Consider the following 19,647-nt stretch of genomic DNA (forward strand, 5'->3'; position numbering starts at 1 on the left):
CTCTCCACATCACTCAAAACTTCCGCAAACTCCCCAAACATCGATCTTGCACACTCAAGAATTCTCCCGTGTCTTTCAAATTTAAAGTTCAACACTTCCACGCCTTCAAGCATGAAATCCCCATTTCTCTTCAAGTCCAATCGCCTCCCAAAAATCCTGCTCTGCTAGCCTCCAAAAAATCTGCAATAATGCTCAAGAAACTAGAAAGTACCCGAAATGGTCATAAAAATAACAAAAAGGAAAATATGCATGGAAATTAACTAAAATGCGAATGAAATATGCTAAAATAAACTATAAAAAGAAGTAAATAAAATGAAGCTATCAAATACCTTCAACCTCAGCTACATCGGCTTCACCCGAAGTGCTAGCTTGTTTGCCATTTGCTGTCGTCTTCTCTTTTTCTTTATTCTTCAACTTGAAGCATTCTTCAAGCACATGTCCCTTCTTGTGACAATAGTTGCAAAACTTTCGTTTGCCTTTTGACTTGGATCTGGTTCTGTTGGAAGATTGAGACGTTCTACTTCTCTCTGTTGTTCTTCCTCTGGCATTCAAACCTTCGACTTTAGCATCACTTGAACCACCACCAGTAATATGCTTCATCTTCTCTTTGGAATCCAAAGCTGTATAGACTTCATCTAAAACTAGAGTGTCACGGCTATAGATAATAGTATCACGAAAATGGCTATAGGATTCTGGCAACGACGATAGTAAGAATAGAGCCAAGTCTTCATCTTCATACTGAACATCCATATTCTCTAAGTTATTTACTAACTCTTTAAATGTGGATATATGTTCAGCTAAAGAGCCTCCTTCAATCATCTTGAGATTGAACAACCGTTGCTTCAAATGTAACTTGTTTGGTAAGTTCTTGGTCATCAACAATTGCTCCAACTTTAGCCATAAAGAAGCCGCTGACGTTTCTTTTAGAACATCTTGCAAAACATCGTTTGACAAGTGCAAACGAATCTGGGATAAAGCCTTCAGATCTTTCATCTCCTTTTCTTCTTCGGTCCATGTATCGGGCATCATATTGAAACCCAAGAGCGCCTTGTGTAAATCCATCTGAATGAGAATGTCTCTCATCTTTACTTGCCACAACGGAAATCGGGTGTTACGATCCAGTAGTGGAATATCGTATTTTACCGAAGACATGATTAATTACTTGATAAAATGATCCCAACGAGCTAATATCACAACCCGGATGCTCTGATACCAATTGTTGTAAAATAAGACAGATTCAAATTGACTTAAATAATATTAGCTCAATGCGGAATGGGATCAAAAATTATCAAAGCGTAATAATCACAACGTAATACGAATAAAATAAATAGAATAAAGACACAGGAATTTACGTGGAAACCCAAATCGGGAAAAAACCACGGGCGGAGGAAGCCGAGAAACAATTCACTATAATTTGCAGTGTTTACAGGGATTATGAAAGAGATTACAAAATAGAGTGAGAGAGCTAAAATACACGGTGGTGTATCAGTATATATATGTAATGATTTTTTATATATACTTGGATGATTATGTTAAATCTCTCTGGCTCAGGCTATTTATAGCCAAAAAGAATATCATATGAAAGGAAAAAATGCCGTCCAACTTTGTGCGTCCAATTGTAGGCAATGTTAGGTAATGTTAGGCGCCTAACATTTGACCAAAAGGTTCGCCGTTCAAACATTACATTACTATTCATAGTCAAATTGTAGGCGTCCAAAATGTGCCGTCCAATTATTCAAATTCACATATATATTACTATTCATAGTCAAACTATGAATAGTAAATGATAAGTTACTGAAATAACCTCTGAACTATTTGCCACTTGCTAATTTTGGAGGCAACTTTTCCACACCATTTGACCATTTCCACAACAAAACAAACCTTTTAGACTATTGATACAACTCTAAAATTTTTTGGACAAGATGTCCAATTTTTGACATACAACAAGAAACAAACTTGCAATTTTGTAAATAATAAATTAAAATGTACCTTATTTGAATATTTGGCACCGTTTAAGTTTGGTTTTCTCCCTCAAGAGTCAAGAGAACACTCTGGTCAGGGCCCCCGGCCCCAAATGCGCAATTTGGTTTTCAACTTTTGATTTCTTTCCACACTCGACACACACACTCCGCTTTCCTTACTCCGCCGCGGCTGGTGTCGCTGCTGTCGTCATGAACTCCATACGTCGAGCTATCACTGCTGAACGAAAACGCCTCCTCACACTCTCTCCGACTTCTATTCTCCAAAAACAGCACGCTTCTTCTTCTTCTACTACTGCTAGAAGTACGTCGCGAACTCTCAACTCCTCCAAAACTAGAGCGCCGGTAGTAAGATCATCAGCGCCTCCACCACCACCACCACCTTTGGCACCCACCTCATCTTCGAATGACGCCGTTCTGAAGGAACCAGTGACCTGGGCAAAACCTAGCGAGATTCCGTGGCAAGCGAAGGTGGTTAATTCGGTGAATTTAATTGGGCGAGTTAAGATTCCTGTTCAGTTTGAAACTTCTTCTGATGGTAAAAATTGGGCCGGCACTATCATTTCTCAAGATGATGACTCTGAATCTCCTACTTCTCTACCGTCTTTCTGGTACTACTATTACCTCACCTGGTATTGATATTGGCTCGCGTATTGCTTCAAGTTGCACAGCTTTATTGTTAATGTGTTTAGTAGTCCAACTGTATAATCATTTCGTTTTTGGTGGTATTACATCCATGTTATGATCGTGATACCTTTCCTTCTCCTTATAAAGGAAAAAAAACATACTCATCAGTTCCTAAAAAGGAGATACTATTGGGTTTTATGTACCTAGGATTGATACTTTTCATTCACCTTATAATTTAGGGCTTTGATTATATTGAATTTTGAACTTATCTACTCAATTCGCACATCTTTGAGTATTCTTTTGTTAGCTCAGATTTCTTAACTTTAATATAAGATAATAACTTCATGTATGTTGTATGTTCAAAGTATGTGGATATCTTGACTATGTATAAAATTTTCATTAGGGTATATTACACTGGTGTTTGTCACTTTTATCTTGAACATTTGTATACAATTTTCTGTATCTGTTAATTCTTTGTTGTTTGCTTCTTGTTGAATATAGGATTCCAGTTATATTTGAAGGTGATCTGGCACATATTGCAATGAGCCATCTGAAAGAAAAAGATTTTGTACATGTAGCTGGTCATTTAAGTGTTGATGTTCCACCATTTAAACTAAGTGAAGTTCAAGCAAATGTCCAGGTTATGGCACACACCATTAATTTTGTTCAAAAGAAAACATCTACTTCTACACCATACAAGCTGGATAGGTGGAGCACTAAGAATTCAGGTAATCTGTTCACATAATATTCTCATTCATCATTTTCTATTTTTGCTAGAATTGATAGCCTTTGAAACTAATCTTCCACCTTTCCAATTTCCATCCTATATTTACAAATGAATTACAAGAATTCACAAATCTTTATGTACAACAGATGCAGCATTTGAACAAGAAAATGAAAGTCTGCTACTCGATGATGATGCTGAATCTCCCCAAGTCCATAATAATTCAAAAGAAGTCAAAACTTTTCATTCTGCTAAAAAGTTTGATAAACAAATCCCCCGTGGTACTTCACATATATATAAATATTTCTCACATTAATCTTTTTTTTTTTTAAAAAAACATTGCCAATTTCCATGATATCAAGAATATAAATTTCAACTCTTTTTGGCAGCTTCTTGGAGAGATCTGTTAACTAATTCCACACAATGGGATGATAACCGTGAAAAGAAACACAAGGGCTTGGTGATTATTACTTTTATAGTATATTATTAAATTTTATTATTATAATAGTTATAATAACATGCACTTTTTAAAAAAAAAAATTATATAATATGTATCCCAGGTGAAAGCCAAATACCCAGACTTCAAACACAAAGTCAGTGGTGATGGACTATGGCTTGACAATGCACCACCAGAGGTTTTACAAAGCCTTGGACACTTACACTTTAATGGTGGTGTTTCTAATCCTATTAAACCCATTTACTTTTTTAACCTAGTTTTAATACTTTCAAATTCACTTTTATATAAAGTGTAATTTAATTCTACTTATTATGGCTTCATTGTAGAGTCTGATGGTGTTCCTTATAACAAGGCTGTAAAAGGTTGCTACTTTTTTAAAATTTACTTTTTTGTAATTACTGTCATCTTCTTGCTAAATATGTTTGTTGTCGGGTTTAAATATAGATGGTGATTCTTGGAAACACTTGGTCGAAAATCCTGGTAATTGGTGGGACAATAGACTAGATAAGGTACGTCAGTCTCAGTCCAATACATGTCAAATGCAGTACACAGTACAGTCAGTTTTGTTCTGTGTTGATGAGAAATATTATATTATTGATACAGAAAAGTGAGAAGGCACCGGATTTCAAAAACAAAGATTCCGGGAAAGTGTTGTGGCTAGATAGTGCACCCGACTGGGTATTGTCGAGTTTGCCACCACTGCAACGTAAACCACTTGGTGTAGATATGAAAAAGGGATGGGGGGTTTAGTAATTTCCACCAACTAAAAAACCATATATATATATTTTTTGCATTTTCTTTCTCTTTTTAATTTTTTTTCTTTGCACTTTTAGACTTAGAGAAAAGTTGTGAATGTTTAAGGTTTTGTATGTTTTCTTGAAATGACAACAAACTAATTGCTTATGTTTTTAGAGATCATGATATCCAATGTTTTAAACCCGGGGTTGAATCGGTTGGAGCGTGAATCGATTAGTGGGTCAACACATCCAATCTGTTTAATTAAATTGGTTGTTAGGGTTAAAATTTTCAACATGTTACAACCCGCCAACTAATTTAAATATTTTTAAATTTATATTTATTTAGTATTATTATTTAATTGATTATTATATTTTGATTACTTTTAATTTCTCAAAAATATGAGTTAGTAATTTTTCGAGTTGGTGAAAGTAAAAGTTAAGTTGCATGGAATTTAAAAATTAAAATTTATAATGTTTTATGGTAGTAAACATTTAATTTGTGTTTGTGTTATGAACTTGTAGACTTATGATTGTATCATTTTTCAAATGTAAACAATTATTGGAGTTTTTAAATTTTATGTAAATTTACTTGAAAGATTATTTAATTTTTAAGAGTTTTTGGAATAATAAAATGGTCAACCCAAGTTCAACCTATTTATTAAAAATGTTCAATTCGGAAAACAATTAACCCGATTTCAATTCATTTACTAAAAAGGTTGGGTTGAGTTATAAATTTTTAATCCGTTTACATAAACAAGTTGGGTTGGATAGAAATTTTGATTCCGTTTAATTATTAAACATGTGAATCCATTTATGATTCAATCCAACTCATTGTCACCTTTATTTTGAATTAATAATTCAACTTCTATTTTTATAGAATAATCACTCATATTTGAAAGAATTTCAATAGTATATAAAGGTCATTTAGAAAATACATCCTATGCATCTTAGTTATAGAATGTATAGTAATGTAATGTCCCCTAGACCCATAAACATTGTCTTCAAAAGACTATTGGTGCAGCTTATTGTCTATTTGTCTTAATCGATATGTATTGACTTATCTATTTATATCATGGCGGAACCAGAAACTTTTGCAAGGGGTAGCACAAAAAAAAATCCCGATAAATAATAGTAAGATAATTTTTTTTAATTACGGTTTCGTTAGAAATAACAAACTAGCGCAAAAGTCTTACATAATTACATTTTTTAAAGTTGTCCTCTACGATTACCCATATTCTGAAAGCGCTATATCACTCGTTCGATCTTAACATCCATAAGTGCTTCTTTTTCTACATTACAAATTAAAGCATCATTCAAAAAATCATCACCCATTTTATTACGTAAGTCGGTCTTCAAGAGCTTCATTGCGAAAAAACATCTTTCAACGGTTGCGGTTGCGACGGGCAAAACCAAAGTCAACTTTAATAACCTATAAACCAAAGGAAAAGAAAGATGTTTACCGGTTTCCACCATCAAACGAGAAATGTCCGCAATTCCCTTCAAATTAGAAAATCTCTCATCATCAATCAAAGAGTGAAATAGGTTTCAAGTTGACCATCAAGATACACCACTTTCCGAATCATTAAAATCAGTTTTGTACAACTCACTTAGCTTCACCAACTTTGATTTGTCAAACATAGAAAATGCATTACAAGGACTTAAAGCCACCATGTATTCAAGCAAATTGGTGTTCACTTCACTAATACGGCCCCCAAATTCTTGAATTTGCATATCCAAAACCGTGTTAAAAATATCAACTTCAAAGTGATGTTGATTAGTAACCTTGGTTCTACGGTTTCTTGGAGTAACATAAAATTCAGACATTTCCACAATTTTAATTTTATGTTTATGACAAAAAGAAAATACCTTCTCCAACATTGAAGGAAACCCATTATTTCTACAAGCTTTGAACATTTTCATCGTCACTTTTACCAAAAAAGCCGCTTCCAAAATATTTTGATCCTTTTTTTGAAGATGTTTTGACAAGATATTCGTGAGACCAAAAATCTCCAACATCAAGTGTAAATAAAACACAAAATCAAGAGTATTGAAATACGACAAAATATCGTACGCTTGATTTCGATTATTTAAACTAGATCCCTCCTCTTCAACATATTTAAGAACCTTGATAACCTCCGGAAACAAATTCTTCAAACTTATTATTGTTTTATAATGTGAGCCCCATCTTGTATCCCCGACTCGAACAAGAGAAATCTTCTGATTTAACCCTCTTATGGTCTCAATTTCACCATTACCAATTTCTTTTTGAACCCTTTCCTTGTAACTATCTCATATGATATCTTTTCTTTTTACAAGAAGCACACACCACATTAACCACCAAAGCTAATTGCTCAAAGAAATCATTAGCACCATCATGGTTTTTTGCTACAGCCACAACCACTAATTGAAGTTGGTGTGCAAAACAGTATATATAATATGCCAAAAGATTATTTTTCAATATTAATGCTTTCAAACCATTAAATGCACCCCGCATATTACTTGCTCCATCGTATCCTTTCCCTCTTACCTATTTCAAAAAAAATTATATATATAAGAAATAAAATAGATAAAGATTCAAATACATACAAAAAAAAAGAATTCATAATTTCTTACCTGAGATATACTCAAGTTATTGTTGGTAAATACCGAATCGATGACTTCTTTTAGAGTTAAAGAAGTTGTATCTTTCACGTGAACAATTCCAACAAATCTTTCTTTCACTAATCCAAGACTATTAACATATCGCAAAACCATAACCATTTGTTCCTTTTTGGATACATCACTAGACTCGTCTACTAAGATAGTAAACACATCATTACCAATTTCTTCACAAATTGACTTTATTATCTCTTTTGAAAAGCATTGAACAATCTCTTTTTGAATATTTGGAGACGTCAACTTTTCATTTTTTGGAGCATTTTCTAAAGTAACATTATAAATGCTTTCATTATGGTCCCGAAGGAATGATAATTCTTCAATGAAAAAGCCTTTAGAAATTGATCCATCTAACTCGTCATGACCACGAAATGGTAACGCATTCTTCAATAAAAATCCACAAGTATCAATTGTAGCACGTAATCAAATTTGATAGTTACTCGCTTCAACTTCAGTTTGCTTATGAAAAGCTTCACTAATAGATTGGTTTTTCTTTACTAGATCTTCACATTTTTGTTTTGCTTTGTTGTGATGACTATCAACTTTACCCACATGATCTTTCAATGATTTCTTTCTACTCCAAGTGTCAACGCCTCCTGTTACAAATACATCTCTCCCCCTTGTTGCCCGACAATGTCTCCAAACAAGTAACAACATAAACAATAAGTTTGTTCTCTTTTGTGCTATTCTCTAAGTCTCTAACCAATTAAATGTTGGTGGTTTTAGTGTCACTATGTCATTTTATGTAATTGGAACTAACATGTGAGTTAAGGGGCTTTATAATTTGTACTCCAATATATGTACGGGTATGTGCGGAGTGTGCACATGTATAAGATCGAATTATAAGTCGGTTCGACGACAAGTCGGGGGTCCGGGGGCAGCGCCCCTGGGTCCGGGTTTCGAAAGGGGCAGCGCCCCTAGCGGGGTCCAAGGGGCAGAGCCCCTGGCTGGGGTCCTGAATTTTACACATGGGGACATAGTGGGAAAATCAAATTCTTGAGGGTGATTATGGTAAAATTGACGAAATTCGTCAGTTTTGGAAACCATTGATTTCCTCATTAAATTTCGGATTTCCCTGACTTGCTTCCAAAGCAACCCATGATGGCCAACCCTAAGAAGCAAACCTTAAGTCTCGTTTATTATATAAACGACTCTTCTCTTTGAGAAGGGATACACAACTGTTAGCTCTCTTTTCTTCAGACGAACATAGAATCCTTTTAGCAATTTGGCTTACGATTTATGTGCCTAGATTCGTGTAACGCCTCAAATTTCAAGACAAATGTTTCATTTTAAATTCACCAAACATTACTCATAAATTCAAGTCATCACATAAATCATAAGTTATTATCAAAACAATATCAGAGTATCCCAAATGTAACACCCCGATTCTCAGGTATTGTTTAAATAAGAATTTAATTGGTTTCAAGGCCTACTCGACGAGTTGGTTGCCCTACTCGTCGAGTAGCAGCGGGTTGGTTCGCGTATTTAGTGGCCTACTCGCCGAGTCCATAAAGGGACTCGACGAGTAGGAGCTGGCAGATGAAACCCTAAATCTCGGGGTTTTGCACCCTATTTAAAGAAACATAAGCCTCCTTTGGCCTCTTTGCAGTCCTTTGAGAGCTCAGAAAATCCTAATTCGTGTAGTGCTTCATTCTTGTGTGTTTAAAGCTTTGGAGAGGAGATCTTTTGAGAAGAAGAGCTTGGAGAACAAAAGGCTAGGAGCAAGGAAGTGTGAGAATCAGAAATCTACCTCAGATAGCATCATTTGGAGGTATCAAGTCGTCACCTTTACTTCATTTTTCTTCTAGACCTCTTTGGTTGAGATTTAGGGTTTTTATGGTTTGGTTGAGATGGTAATGTGGGATATGAGCTAGATCTGAAATTGTAACTTCAGATCTGTACCCTTCTTGGGTTCTAGAGTCATAAAGCTCCGAATATGGTCATGTATGAAGCCTCTTTGAGTATGAAACCCCCATTGTGAGCTTGGATTTGACATTAAGAGCCTTTGTAGCTATGCATGCACGTAAAGTTTGCAACTTTACGTGAAAAGCATGCCTTAGAAGCTTGGATCTGTAGTTTGGAGCCGCTGCATGGCTAAAATGAGTCTGTATGGCAAAAAGGACTGAAGGGACTCGGCGAGTCGCATGGTCGACTCGGCGAGTCATATGAAGATAGGCATGAACTCGGCGAGTTGGAAGAACAACTCGGCGAGTCCGTTGGAGATTGCCATAGACTCGACGAGTTGTATGAACAACTCGGCGAGTCGGATGAGAATTCCCCAAGTTATGTATGTGTGCATATCCGTCGAGTTGCATGAAGGAAACTCGACGAGTGGCCTTAGAGTTTCGATCGTAAACCGAAGGAACTCGACGAGTCACCCCGGTGACTCGGCGAGTGGGCAAGTACTTCAAGGAACTCGGCGAGTAGCCGAGGGTACTCGACGAGTTAGGGTCAACATGGACTGTTGACCTTGACTGAGGACTTGACTTTGACCAAGGGTTGACTAGTAGGTTTATGGAGTACCTTGTAAGGTTGAGGACTTATGGGTATATTCATATTATGGTAATAGGTGGTGGAGTCTTTGGCAAGTGATCCGAGAGTTGGAGTTTATCTACCGAGTCGACATTTGCAAGGTGAGTTATCCTCACTATATCAAAAGGGTATAAGGCACCAAGGTCGGCCCTTTAGTTGTTATGGTTATGATATGATATATGCGGATATGATCTGATAGATCAGAATCAGGATAGACTGTATGTTATGCTTTTATGATCCTTAGGGATTGGTTTGTTAGTGGCCTGCTAGGTCAGAGCTCTAGTTATGAGAGATTGCTATGATTGATGATCAGTAAGATAGATATATTTGATGTTTGTATATGTCAGTATATGTTAGATATGTGCACATGATTATTTGCTCGTTGGTTGGGCTGAGGCGGTCCTGCTTTGTGCTGAAGGCCAACATACCCTATGAGCGGTCCGGGGAGACTGTAGGCCCACGTGGCGGTCCAGTCATGCCGAAGGCTCGGTATAGATTCAATTAGACTGTAAGCCCTGTAGGGCGGTCCAGTCAGGCTGATGGCCCAGCATGCATGTTGATTGATTTATTATTACGGATATGGTATTATCAGTGTGGTATTGGTATTTTGGGGGTAGCTCACTAAGCCCTCGGACTTACAATTTTCAGTTATTGTTTCAGGTACTTCAGGAGATCATGGCAAGGCGAAGGCGTGACCATACCGCTCCTCATCCTTATGATCTGGCTTTTGGGACACTCTGATTGAATAATGATTTGAAAACATTTTCTGTAAACAATACCATTGGGTTTTATTTATGATTGAAAAGTTTAAATTTGGCGTAAAATTTATGGATGTTACACCAAAATCCACAATTTATCATAAGCCGACGAATGTGTACAATCATGCGTCCGCCTTCTGGGAATCTACAAAAGTACCTGAAACACATTTAAATCAACACGGTAAGCACGAAGCTTAGTGAGTTCCCCAAAACACTATATACCCAAATATTAGCCTCTCATGGCTAAATCTCGAAAGGGACCCTCCGGTCATAACTATATATATATATATATATATATATATATATATATATATATAATCATTAGGGATGAGCATATGGACCGGGGAACCGGCCGGAACCGGTCCCGGAACCGGAACAGGTACCGGAACCGGAACCCGATGGAACCAGTCGGGACGGGACCGGTACTATAATTTCGTCAATTTTGGAACCGGGACCCGGTAAGAACCAGTCGTTGGAACCGGCCCAAAACTGGGAACCGGACCGGATAACTCACTCAAATTTTGAAAGTTGCATAACTCACTCAATTTAACTTTTTTTGACCTGAATCTTTTTCCTACATGTAGATTATGATTGGTAGTTAAGTTTAGACTATAAAAACGTTTGATTTGGTTAAAATTGAATGAGTTACAAGCCTCACAAAGAAGGATGTCAAATCTGAATTTTTTTTTATGTTTCAGCTATTAAATGTAATCTGACTTTGTTGTTCAAATGTACATAACTCACTCAATTTAACTTTTTTTGACCTGAATATTTTTCCTACATGTGGATTAGGATTTTTAGTTAAGTTTAGACTATAAAAACACTTGATTTGGCTAAAAATTGAATGAGTTACAAGCCCCACAAAGAAGGGTGTCAAATCAGAATTTTTTTTATGTTTCAACAATTAAATGTAATCTGACTTTGTTGTTCAAATGTGCATAACTCACTCAATTTAACTTGTTTTGACCTGAATCTTTTTCCTACATGTAGATTAGGATTTTTAGTTAAGTTTAGACTACAAAAACGTTTGATTTGGTTAGAAACTGAATGAGTTACAAGCCCCGCAAGGAAGGGTGTCAAATCAGAATTTTTTTATGTTACAACAATTAAATGTAATCTGACTTTGTTGTTCAAATGTGCATAACTCACTCAATTTAAGTTTTTTTTACCTGAATCTTTTTCCTACACGTAGTTTAGGTTTTGTAGTTAAGTTTAGACTATAAAAACGCTTGATTTTGTTAAAAATTGAATGAGTTACAAGCCCCGGAAGGAAGCGTGTCAAATCATACCGGTTCCAAAACCGAAAACCGGCAAAAACCGGACCCGGAACCAGAACCGGTAGAACCGCCGGGCCGGTTCGGTTCTTGATTTTGGCTGAATCCAGTTCCTGGTTCAGGTCCGGGCCGGGCCGGTTCCGGACGGTTCGGTCCGTTTGCTCATGCCTAAGAATCATATAACAACATAAGTCACGAAGACAGGATGCATAATAACAAATATCACAGTATAAGCAAATAAGACCCTCCGGTTAATAATGTAATAAGACCCTCTGGTCAGTAACACGAATAAGACCCTCCGGTCACACATGAATTACCATACATGCAAGTATAGTGAGAAGACTCACCCCAACCGCTACGCGAGTAATCCTACATTGCCGCTGCTGCTGCGAAATGGCTCCCAGACTGAACCAAACAACCCAACACCATAATCAATAACTAAGCAAGGCTAAGCCCTAGCACTAGGCCCAAAGATGGCCCAACTAACCAGGCCCACTAATGACCCAAACCCATTGGGCCCACCAAGGCCCAAGACCAAAAGATCCACAAAGGTCCACTAATGGCCCAATATTCCAAATTGGGCCCAAACCCTTATTTGGGCCTTACCCTAAAGCCCACTACTTAACCCTAAACCAAAACACACCTTCTCAGATGGCCCAACAAGGCACCAAGCAACCAGGTCCAAGAAGGTAGCCGAAACCGAAGCCCAAATGCACAAACCCATTCAGACAGAGTACGCGGGGCGTACAAGCATGTACGCGCAGCATACTCGCTTGGAGGCTTGTACGTTGCGCGTACCTGCTTCTACGCCCAACGTACTCACCTTATCCAACCCAAACTCCATTTCTACTTAATCCATTAAGACAAAGCTTCCCAAACCACGATCTGACCTCCTTGAGCTGGAATACCACGTAAAGTTTCCAACTTTACGTCCACAAGTGACCAATTGAAACTCTTAATCTAGAAAAGGGACTTAATGGGTGACTTAGTACATGCACGACCCTATAATACACATAAAGCTTGCATCTTTATGCTCAAATATTCCAAAACAAACTCAAATCTGAAAGGATGAACCTTCAAACAACTTAGCTCATCCATTAACTCAAAAAGAAGGCCAAAATCACAATAAACGAGCATTGAGGAGATCTATTCATACACAAGGCAAATTGAAACTTGATACCTCAAATGGCTTCCCCATAAGATGATGGCTCTGGATCTACGACCACTCCACCAAGCCAAGCAACTTCAAACTCCACTTCTTTCCTTCCTAAAGCATAAAAGAGCTCAAGAACACTCTCAAGAGGCAACAAAGTCGAATTAGGGTTTCTAGGGTATGGAGGTTGGCTTGGAAATGCAGAAAAAGGACTAACATTATGCTTATATAGGGTACAACCCTAAAAATTAGGGTTTTCAATCTGACCCTCGTACGCCCAGCGCACCTCCTCGTACGCCCAACGTATGAGGTCTCGCACCCCGACCCAAATTTTCGTATACGCTGCGCGTTCTTCCAGTTACGCCTTGCGTAACCTTCCTCGCCTCGGTACGCCCTGCGTACCTCCTTGGTACACTCCGCGTACTAGGGTTTTCCCCAAACCCTAAACTATCCGAACACCATAACTTTCTTGATACAACTCTGATTTTGACCATACCTATATCCACGAAAAGTTATCGAGACACTTTACACTATTATCAACTTATACCAGCCATAAGGTATTCCGAACAACGTCCCCTTTCCATAAAAAGCCCAACTGACAAATTACCGAAATACGCTTTTTGCTCCAAATCACAACTGAATACCCGGATCATCCAATACATCATCCACCTCCGAATGAGCTCAAAACTAACTTCTTCAATGATCCTAACCTTGCTAATACCCAATCCTTGATCACCATTTCGAAATGAAAACGACCTGAAACAGGATGTTACAATTCGTACGTGTCCTCTTGGATTAACCTAGGCTGAATATCTTGCAACGCATACATATGATAGAAATATTAGTTCGGAAAGTGTTCACACGATCCAAGGGGTATCCAGATCTCCAATATAAACCCTAATTACTACAACATTAAATTCATCAAACCATTCATTTACAAAACGTCTGTTCTTACCACCAATTTTTATTGATGGAAAATCATGGTCTTTTGGTTGAGAAGGTCATTTAATCCAATCCAATATGCTCTCCTTATTTCATCCTTTTGATTTGGATGATATGCTGTAATTTTTGGTCTATTCGTCGAGTCCAAAGGAAGATTATTAATATCAAAACTAGGTGGAATATGTGGTGGTTGTGGTTGTGGTTGGGGTCGAGGTTTTGGTTGTGGTTGATGATGAAGTCTTTTTCCTCCACCACTTTCATCACTACTACCAATATCCAATGTCCTTTTAAAATAAATTCCAATTGAACCCTACAAATACAATTAAAGATTTAAAATTCACAATTGAAGATTTAAACATAATACAAGTGAACAACTAGTTGGTTAATTAAGTTTTCAATTTGAACAAATAAATTAAACTAAACCATTAAACATTAAATCATAAAACATTAAAGATGGAAAATTAAATATTACTTGTTTTATATTCCGTAAGTAAGCCAATTACGAAATGGGTGAATAAGCCAAATTGCCACGAAAAGTTCTAGTGAAGCAGGAGGCAGCGGCAAATAAAGCGACGATCACATGAACCAAAAAAAATATATCAGTTTCATTTTCCCTCCTGGATCATGTCGTAATTGTTTTGTACACAAAACAAAAACACATATATTTTTACATTAAATTAATGGGCTAAGTCATTCACAATTAATGGGCTAACTTAATCTTATGTTTGAGGTTGGTTCAAAAAGCATATCATAATTCACCACTTATATATATATATATATATATATATATATATATATATATATATATATATATATATATATATATATATATATATAGAGAGAGAGAGAGAGAGAGAGAGGGGAATTGAGTGGTAGTCCATGCTACCCCTACCAACTAATGACTTCTGCTGCTAATTTATATATGTTGAACTTTTATTGCGAAAAACTCATATTAGAATACAATGTTAAATATATGAAATAGCAACATATTTTCTATAGAATAATCACTAATATTCTAAAAACCAGGTTTACTCGTGACCCATTAGTCACACAAGGTCAACTAAATATTCGGGTTTTAAAACATTGATGATATCTCATATTCTTCCATATGAAGTATACACAATTTAGGCAATCTTTACGTTTGCTACCAAAAGTCATGACATGTTGTACTGTTTTTTTATCATAAATTAAACTTTTGCGGTAGCAAAATTGTATCAACTAATTTCTTTTTGTCTTTAGATCATTAAATAACTTGAGCAGAAAAATTGTATCAACTAATTTCTTTTTGTCTTTAGATTATTAAATAACTTGAAAATTCGTGACATTTTTAGAATTTTGCGGGGTAGTTGTATTGGTTTGGAAGGTGTTGCATGGTCTCTTGAAAAGGCAACTTTTTTTTTTAATTTTTTAATTTTTATTATTATCAAGTTTGTAAACATGAAAAATGTAAAGTGGGCTAATGGATTCTTTTTGTTTATTGACATTTATTATATTCATTATATTATAGTATTTGATTAGTTGACACACGTTTTAGATATTCGTAGGTAGCACACATTTACACATTAAAAAGTTGAAGAAGAAGATTTTATTTTATTACTTAAGAAAAAAGTTCATTTATTTAATTAACAAATTACAAATACTATTATGTATTAAAAACAATTACACTTATCTGTATCAATAAAAGTTTACTGAGACCGAAATAAATCCAATTAAAATTCAATGTAATAAAGTTTATAGAAATCCAAATATAACTTATTTGCGTTATATAAATTAAAAGGGGAAAATCTTCAGAAAAGTCCTAATGTTTTGAGAAAATTTTTAATAAAGTCATAATATTTTTTTTTAACAGAAAAGTTCTGACTATTTAACTTTTTGAATAGAAAAGTATAAGAAACCGGTTAGTTTATTCACTTTAGTCCTTTTTGACTTGTTTAGCAGGTCATGAAACCAAATCGTTAATTTTTTCAAAATAGTGAGATTTTTATGCATATTTCGTCAAAACTTGTATATAATGTATAAACGTATTTTTTACATATTTATATCTATTTTTACGTATTTATGTATTTTTTTAAGTTTTTATATGTATATGCTTAACTATTTTTATGTATTTTAAATGTATACACATATTTTTTACGTATTTATATGTTTTTTATGCTTTAAATGTATAAGCGTATTTTTTACGTATTTATATGTATTTTTAAGTATTTTACATATTTGTATGTGTTATTTTTTTTATGTATTACGTATTTATATGTATTTTTACATATTTATATATTTTTTAAGTTTTTTATATCGATATTTATGTATTTTTATATATTTTAAATGTATAAACATATATTTTACGTAATTATATGTATTTTTAAGCCTTTTATATATTTGTATTTATGTATTTTTATGTATTTTAAATGTATAAACGTATTCTTTTACGTATTTATATACATTTTTAAGTATTTTTATGTTTTTTATATATTACGTATTTATTTGTATTTTTACGTATTTATGTATTTTTTTTTAAAAATTTATATAGATGTTTATGTATTTTAATGTTTTTTAAATGTACAACCGTATTATTTTACGTATTTATGTATTTTTTTTTACTTCAAGTCGTTTTCACAATTTCATCCAATTTCCACAGCTTCTTTGAGTATGTTTAGATAGCTTTCCTACATACCCACATATTTTAAACTTTTCTCATTCGTTTATCTTGAAATTAAACATCAAATTAAAAAACAAAATAATAATATATGTAATTTACTAATATCCAGATACTAGTAAAGTACAGATTTAAATCCAATCACTAGCTAATCGAAGACCGGTTACTTTTGCATAGCGCTCAAACTTGTTTTGAGAAAGAGGCTACATGAATGGATCTGCTAGATTATCAATTGTGTGAACCTTCTTAATGTGTATATTTTCCAATTCTAATTCCTGACGAATGAAACTGAACTTTTGTTGAATGTGTCTAGTCTTGTTGGTAACCATTGGGTCTCTTGCGATAGCGATAACACCAGTGTTGTCACAAAACATCTTAATGGCGCTTTTCATGTTTGGAACAACATTCATATCACCGATAAATTTCTTCATCCAATCAACTTCTGAAGTTGCCTCGGACGCAACTATATACTCATATTCTATTATAGAAAGTGTAACCACTTCTTGCTTTGAACTTTTCCAGGCAATGGCTCCTCCATTAAGGGTGAACGTATCACAACTATGATCGTGAGTTATCTCGATCAGTGTTGAAGCTAACATCAATGTAACATCTTACAACAAGCTCTTCATCAAATCCTACAAAAACTAGGAACATATCTTCTCAAGTAGTTAAGGATGTTCTTTACAGACATCCAATGTTTTTCGTCAGGATTAGCTTGATATCTACTAGTTAAACTTATAGCATCAGCTACATCCGACCTCATACATGTCATAATATACATAATTGAACCTACTGCTGAAGCATATGGTATGCAACTCATTCTTTTGATCTTATCGTCAGTACTAGAACAATTTGTATTAGAAAGAATGATGCCAAGCAGTATATGTACAATTCCTCGTTTTAAGCTATCCATTAAAAAGCGTTTTATGAATTTGTCAATGTATGTACTATGAATTAATCCAATAATTCGTTGGGATCTATCTCTATAGATCCTAATTATGAGTATGTATGCAACATCCTGTAGATCTTTCCTTTGAAAGGACTTACTAAGATAAGTCTTGGTTTCTTTCAATGTTGGGATATCTTTCCCGATCAGTAATATGTCATCGACATATAGAATTAGAAAAGCAATATTGCTCCCACTTGCTTTGATGTATACACATGGATCATTAAGGCTTTTCGAGAAACCAAATTTTTTAATGTTCTTATCAAAACGATGATACCAGGCCCTTGATGCATGTTTCAATCCATAAATGGACTTCTTTAGTTTGCACACCTTCTTTAGGTTATTTGGGTTGACAAAACCTTCAGGTTATTCCATAAAAACATATTCCTCAAGATATCCATTAAGAAAAGCAGTTTTGACATCCATTTGCTATATATCACAGTCGTAATATGCAACTATGCCCATGATAATCCCGATATCTTTAATCTTGGCAACTAGTGAGAAAGTATCTTCATAGCCAATACCTTGAATTTGAGTATACCTTTTCGCGACAAGTCGTGCTTGAATGTTTGTATATTTCTGTCCATGTCGATCTTCTTCTTGAAGATCCACTTGCTTCCAACATCCATGTTGTTAGGTACAGGTAAGTCAACCAAGTCCCAAACTTGATTATCATTCATGGATTGAATTTCAGCTCTCATGGCTTTAAGTCATTTTTCAGATTCTAGATCTGAAGCAGCTACCTTTAAATTGATGGGTTCACAATGATCCATCAAAAAGACTTCCTCTTCATGAATGAAAATTCCAAATATGTCAGGTTCCAGACGAGGTCTACTTGAGTGTCTTATAGTTTGTGTGTTATCAGAGATCTGAATGATAATTTTGTTGGATTAGGTGTCTAAACCAGTGATTGAATTAGTATATACTTGAATTAATAGCAAATTCCTTTTGGATTGCCTTCAAACCTAGTAATTGAATAGGGTGAATTTGAGAGAGAGAGACTTATTTATTGATTTATTAGATGATCAATAAATAGCAATAAATGAATTTATTAATATATTATGAAAATAATATATTAATTAGAAATAGTAATATTTAATTAAGAATTAATCATAAATTATTTGGAATTAACTTTAGGATTAATTGGATTAATTAAAAGTGTAGGGGTCTAATTGTAATTGTTCAATAGTTGAGCAAGAGGTTCCAGAACCTTCCTTAGAAGGGGTGAATGGTTTAAGGGTATTCTAGGGCATCCGGAATATTCCTTGCAGATAAATAGGAACGTGGATAATTACAAATTTGAATTAATATTATTTTATTCAAATTAGAGTTATCTAGGATTTCCTAATTCATGTATAAATAAACCCTATGAGCTATAATTTTTGGCCACTCCATTCTTAGAGCCAAGGCCGAAAATTTAATCTCCTCTCTCCTTTTTCTTCAAGTCTTCTAGTTGCTAGGGTTGGGTGTGAACCATCAGAAGCACGAGATTTCTAGTGCTTGCTTCCAAAACTTTGAAGATTGATTTTAGATTTGTTTACAATAATAAATTACGAGGTATGTAAACTTCCTTTATGATTTCTGATTTCATTAGGGTTATTGTAGTTTGATAGTTCATAGTATGTTGCCTTTATGTGAAAGACACAGATCCCTTTAGGTTGCATGTGCCCTAATCATTTAATTGTTAAATGTTTTTCCGCTTAGAGAATTGTTTTGTAATTTATGTTTTCCATCAGTGGTATCAGAGACTATGGTTGTCTTTCATCTAATTGCACATTAGTGAATTGAACAAACAAAATTTTCTGTTTTTTGCATCTCACGATGTGAGATCTGAAAATTTTGATTTTTTCGAGTTTATTTGCCTAATCTGTTTTGCATGCATATTATTTGGAAATTATCTGTTTTATATCTGCCAAATCCGAATTTGCCTATATATTTGATAATTGAATAAAAGCCTAAAAATTAGGAGATAAATCTTTGACCTGATTAATTATTTAATTGATTAATATAATTAATTTTTTAAATGTAATAAATGATTAATTTAGATATTAATTAATAATTAATGTCAAATACCTAGTGTTTTAAAATGTTTAAAATACACCACTATAAATATGATTAATTGTTTAATATATATATATATATATATATATATATATATATATATATATATATATATATATATATATATATATAATAATAAGTCAGTCAAA

General features: G+C 34.6%; 2 protein-coding genes across 2 annotated transcripts; one reads left to right on the forward strand and one right to left on the reverse strand.

The window, feature by feature from the left end:
• The first annotated feature begins 2,029 nt into the window (after window positions 1-2,029).
• LOC145128290 (protein OSB2, chloroplastic-like) lies at window positions 2,030-4,690 on the forward strand. Its single transcript, XM_079063097.1, has 8 exons — window positions 2,030-2,590; window positions 3,108-3,334; window positions 3,480-3,611; window positions 3,720-3,790; window positions 3,891-3,999; window positions 4,114-4,149; window positions 4,232-4,296; window positions 4,391-4,690. Exons 1-8 carry the CDS (start codon window positions 2,172-2,174, stop codon window positions 4,535-4,537), a joined length of 1,206 nt encoding a protein of 401 aa, XP_078919223.1. The 5' UTR covers window positions 2,030-2,171; the 3' UTR covers window positions 4,538-4,690.
• A 1,079-nt stretch (window positions 4,691-5,769) lies between these two features.
• On the reverse strand, window positions 5,770-18,138 carry LOC145130921 (uncharacterized). The gene is made up of 6 exons (XM_079065674.1): window positions 17,979-18,138; window positions 16,734-17,083; window positions 7,138-7,563; window positions 6,851-7,051; window positions 6,091-6,531; window positions 5,770-6,021 (listed from the first exon to the last, which is right to left on the reverse strand). The coding sequence occupies exons 1-6, from the start codon at window positions 18,136-18,138 to the stop codon at window positions 5,770-5,772; spliced, it is 1,830 nt and encodes a 609-aa protein (XP_078921800.1).
• Window positions 18,139-19,647: the final 1,509 nt, after the last annotated feature.

Source organism: Lactuca virosa, chromosome 8 (genome assembly GCF_052849685.1).
Source record: "Lactuca virosa cultivar CGN04683 chromosome 8, Lactuca_virosa_CGN04683_v6, whole genome shotgun sequence".
Lineage (NCBI taxonomy): Eukaryota > Viridiplantae > Streptophyta > Magnoliopsida > Asterales > Asteraceae > Lactuca > Lactuca virosa.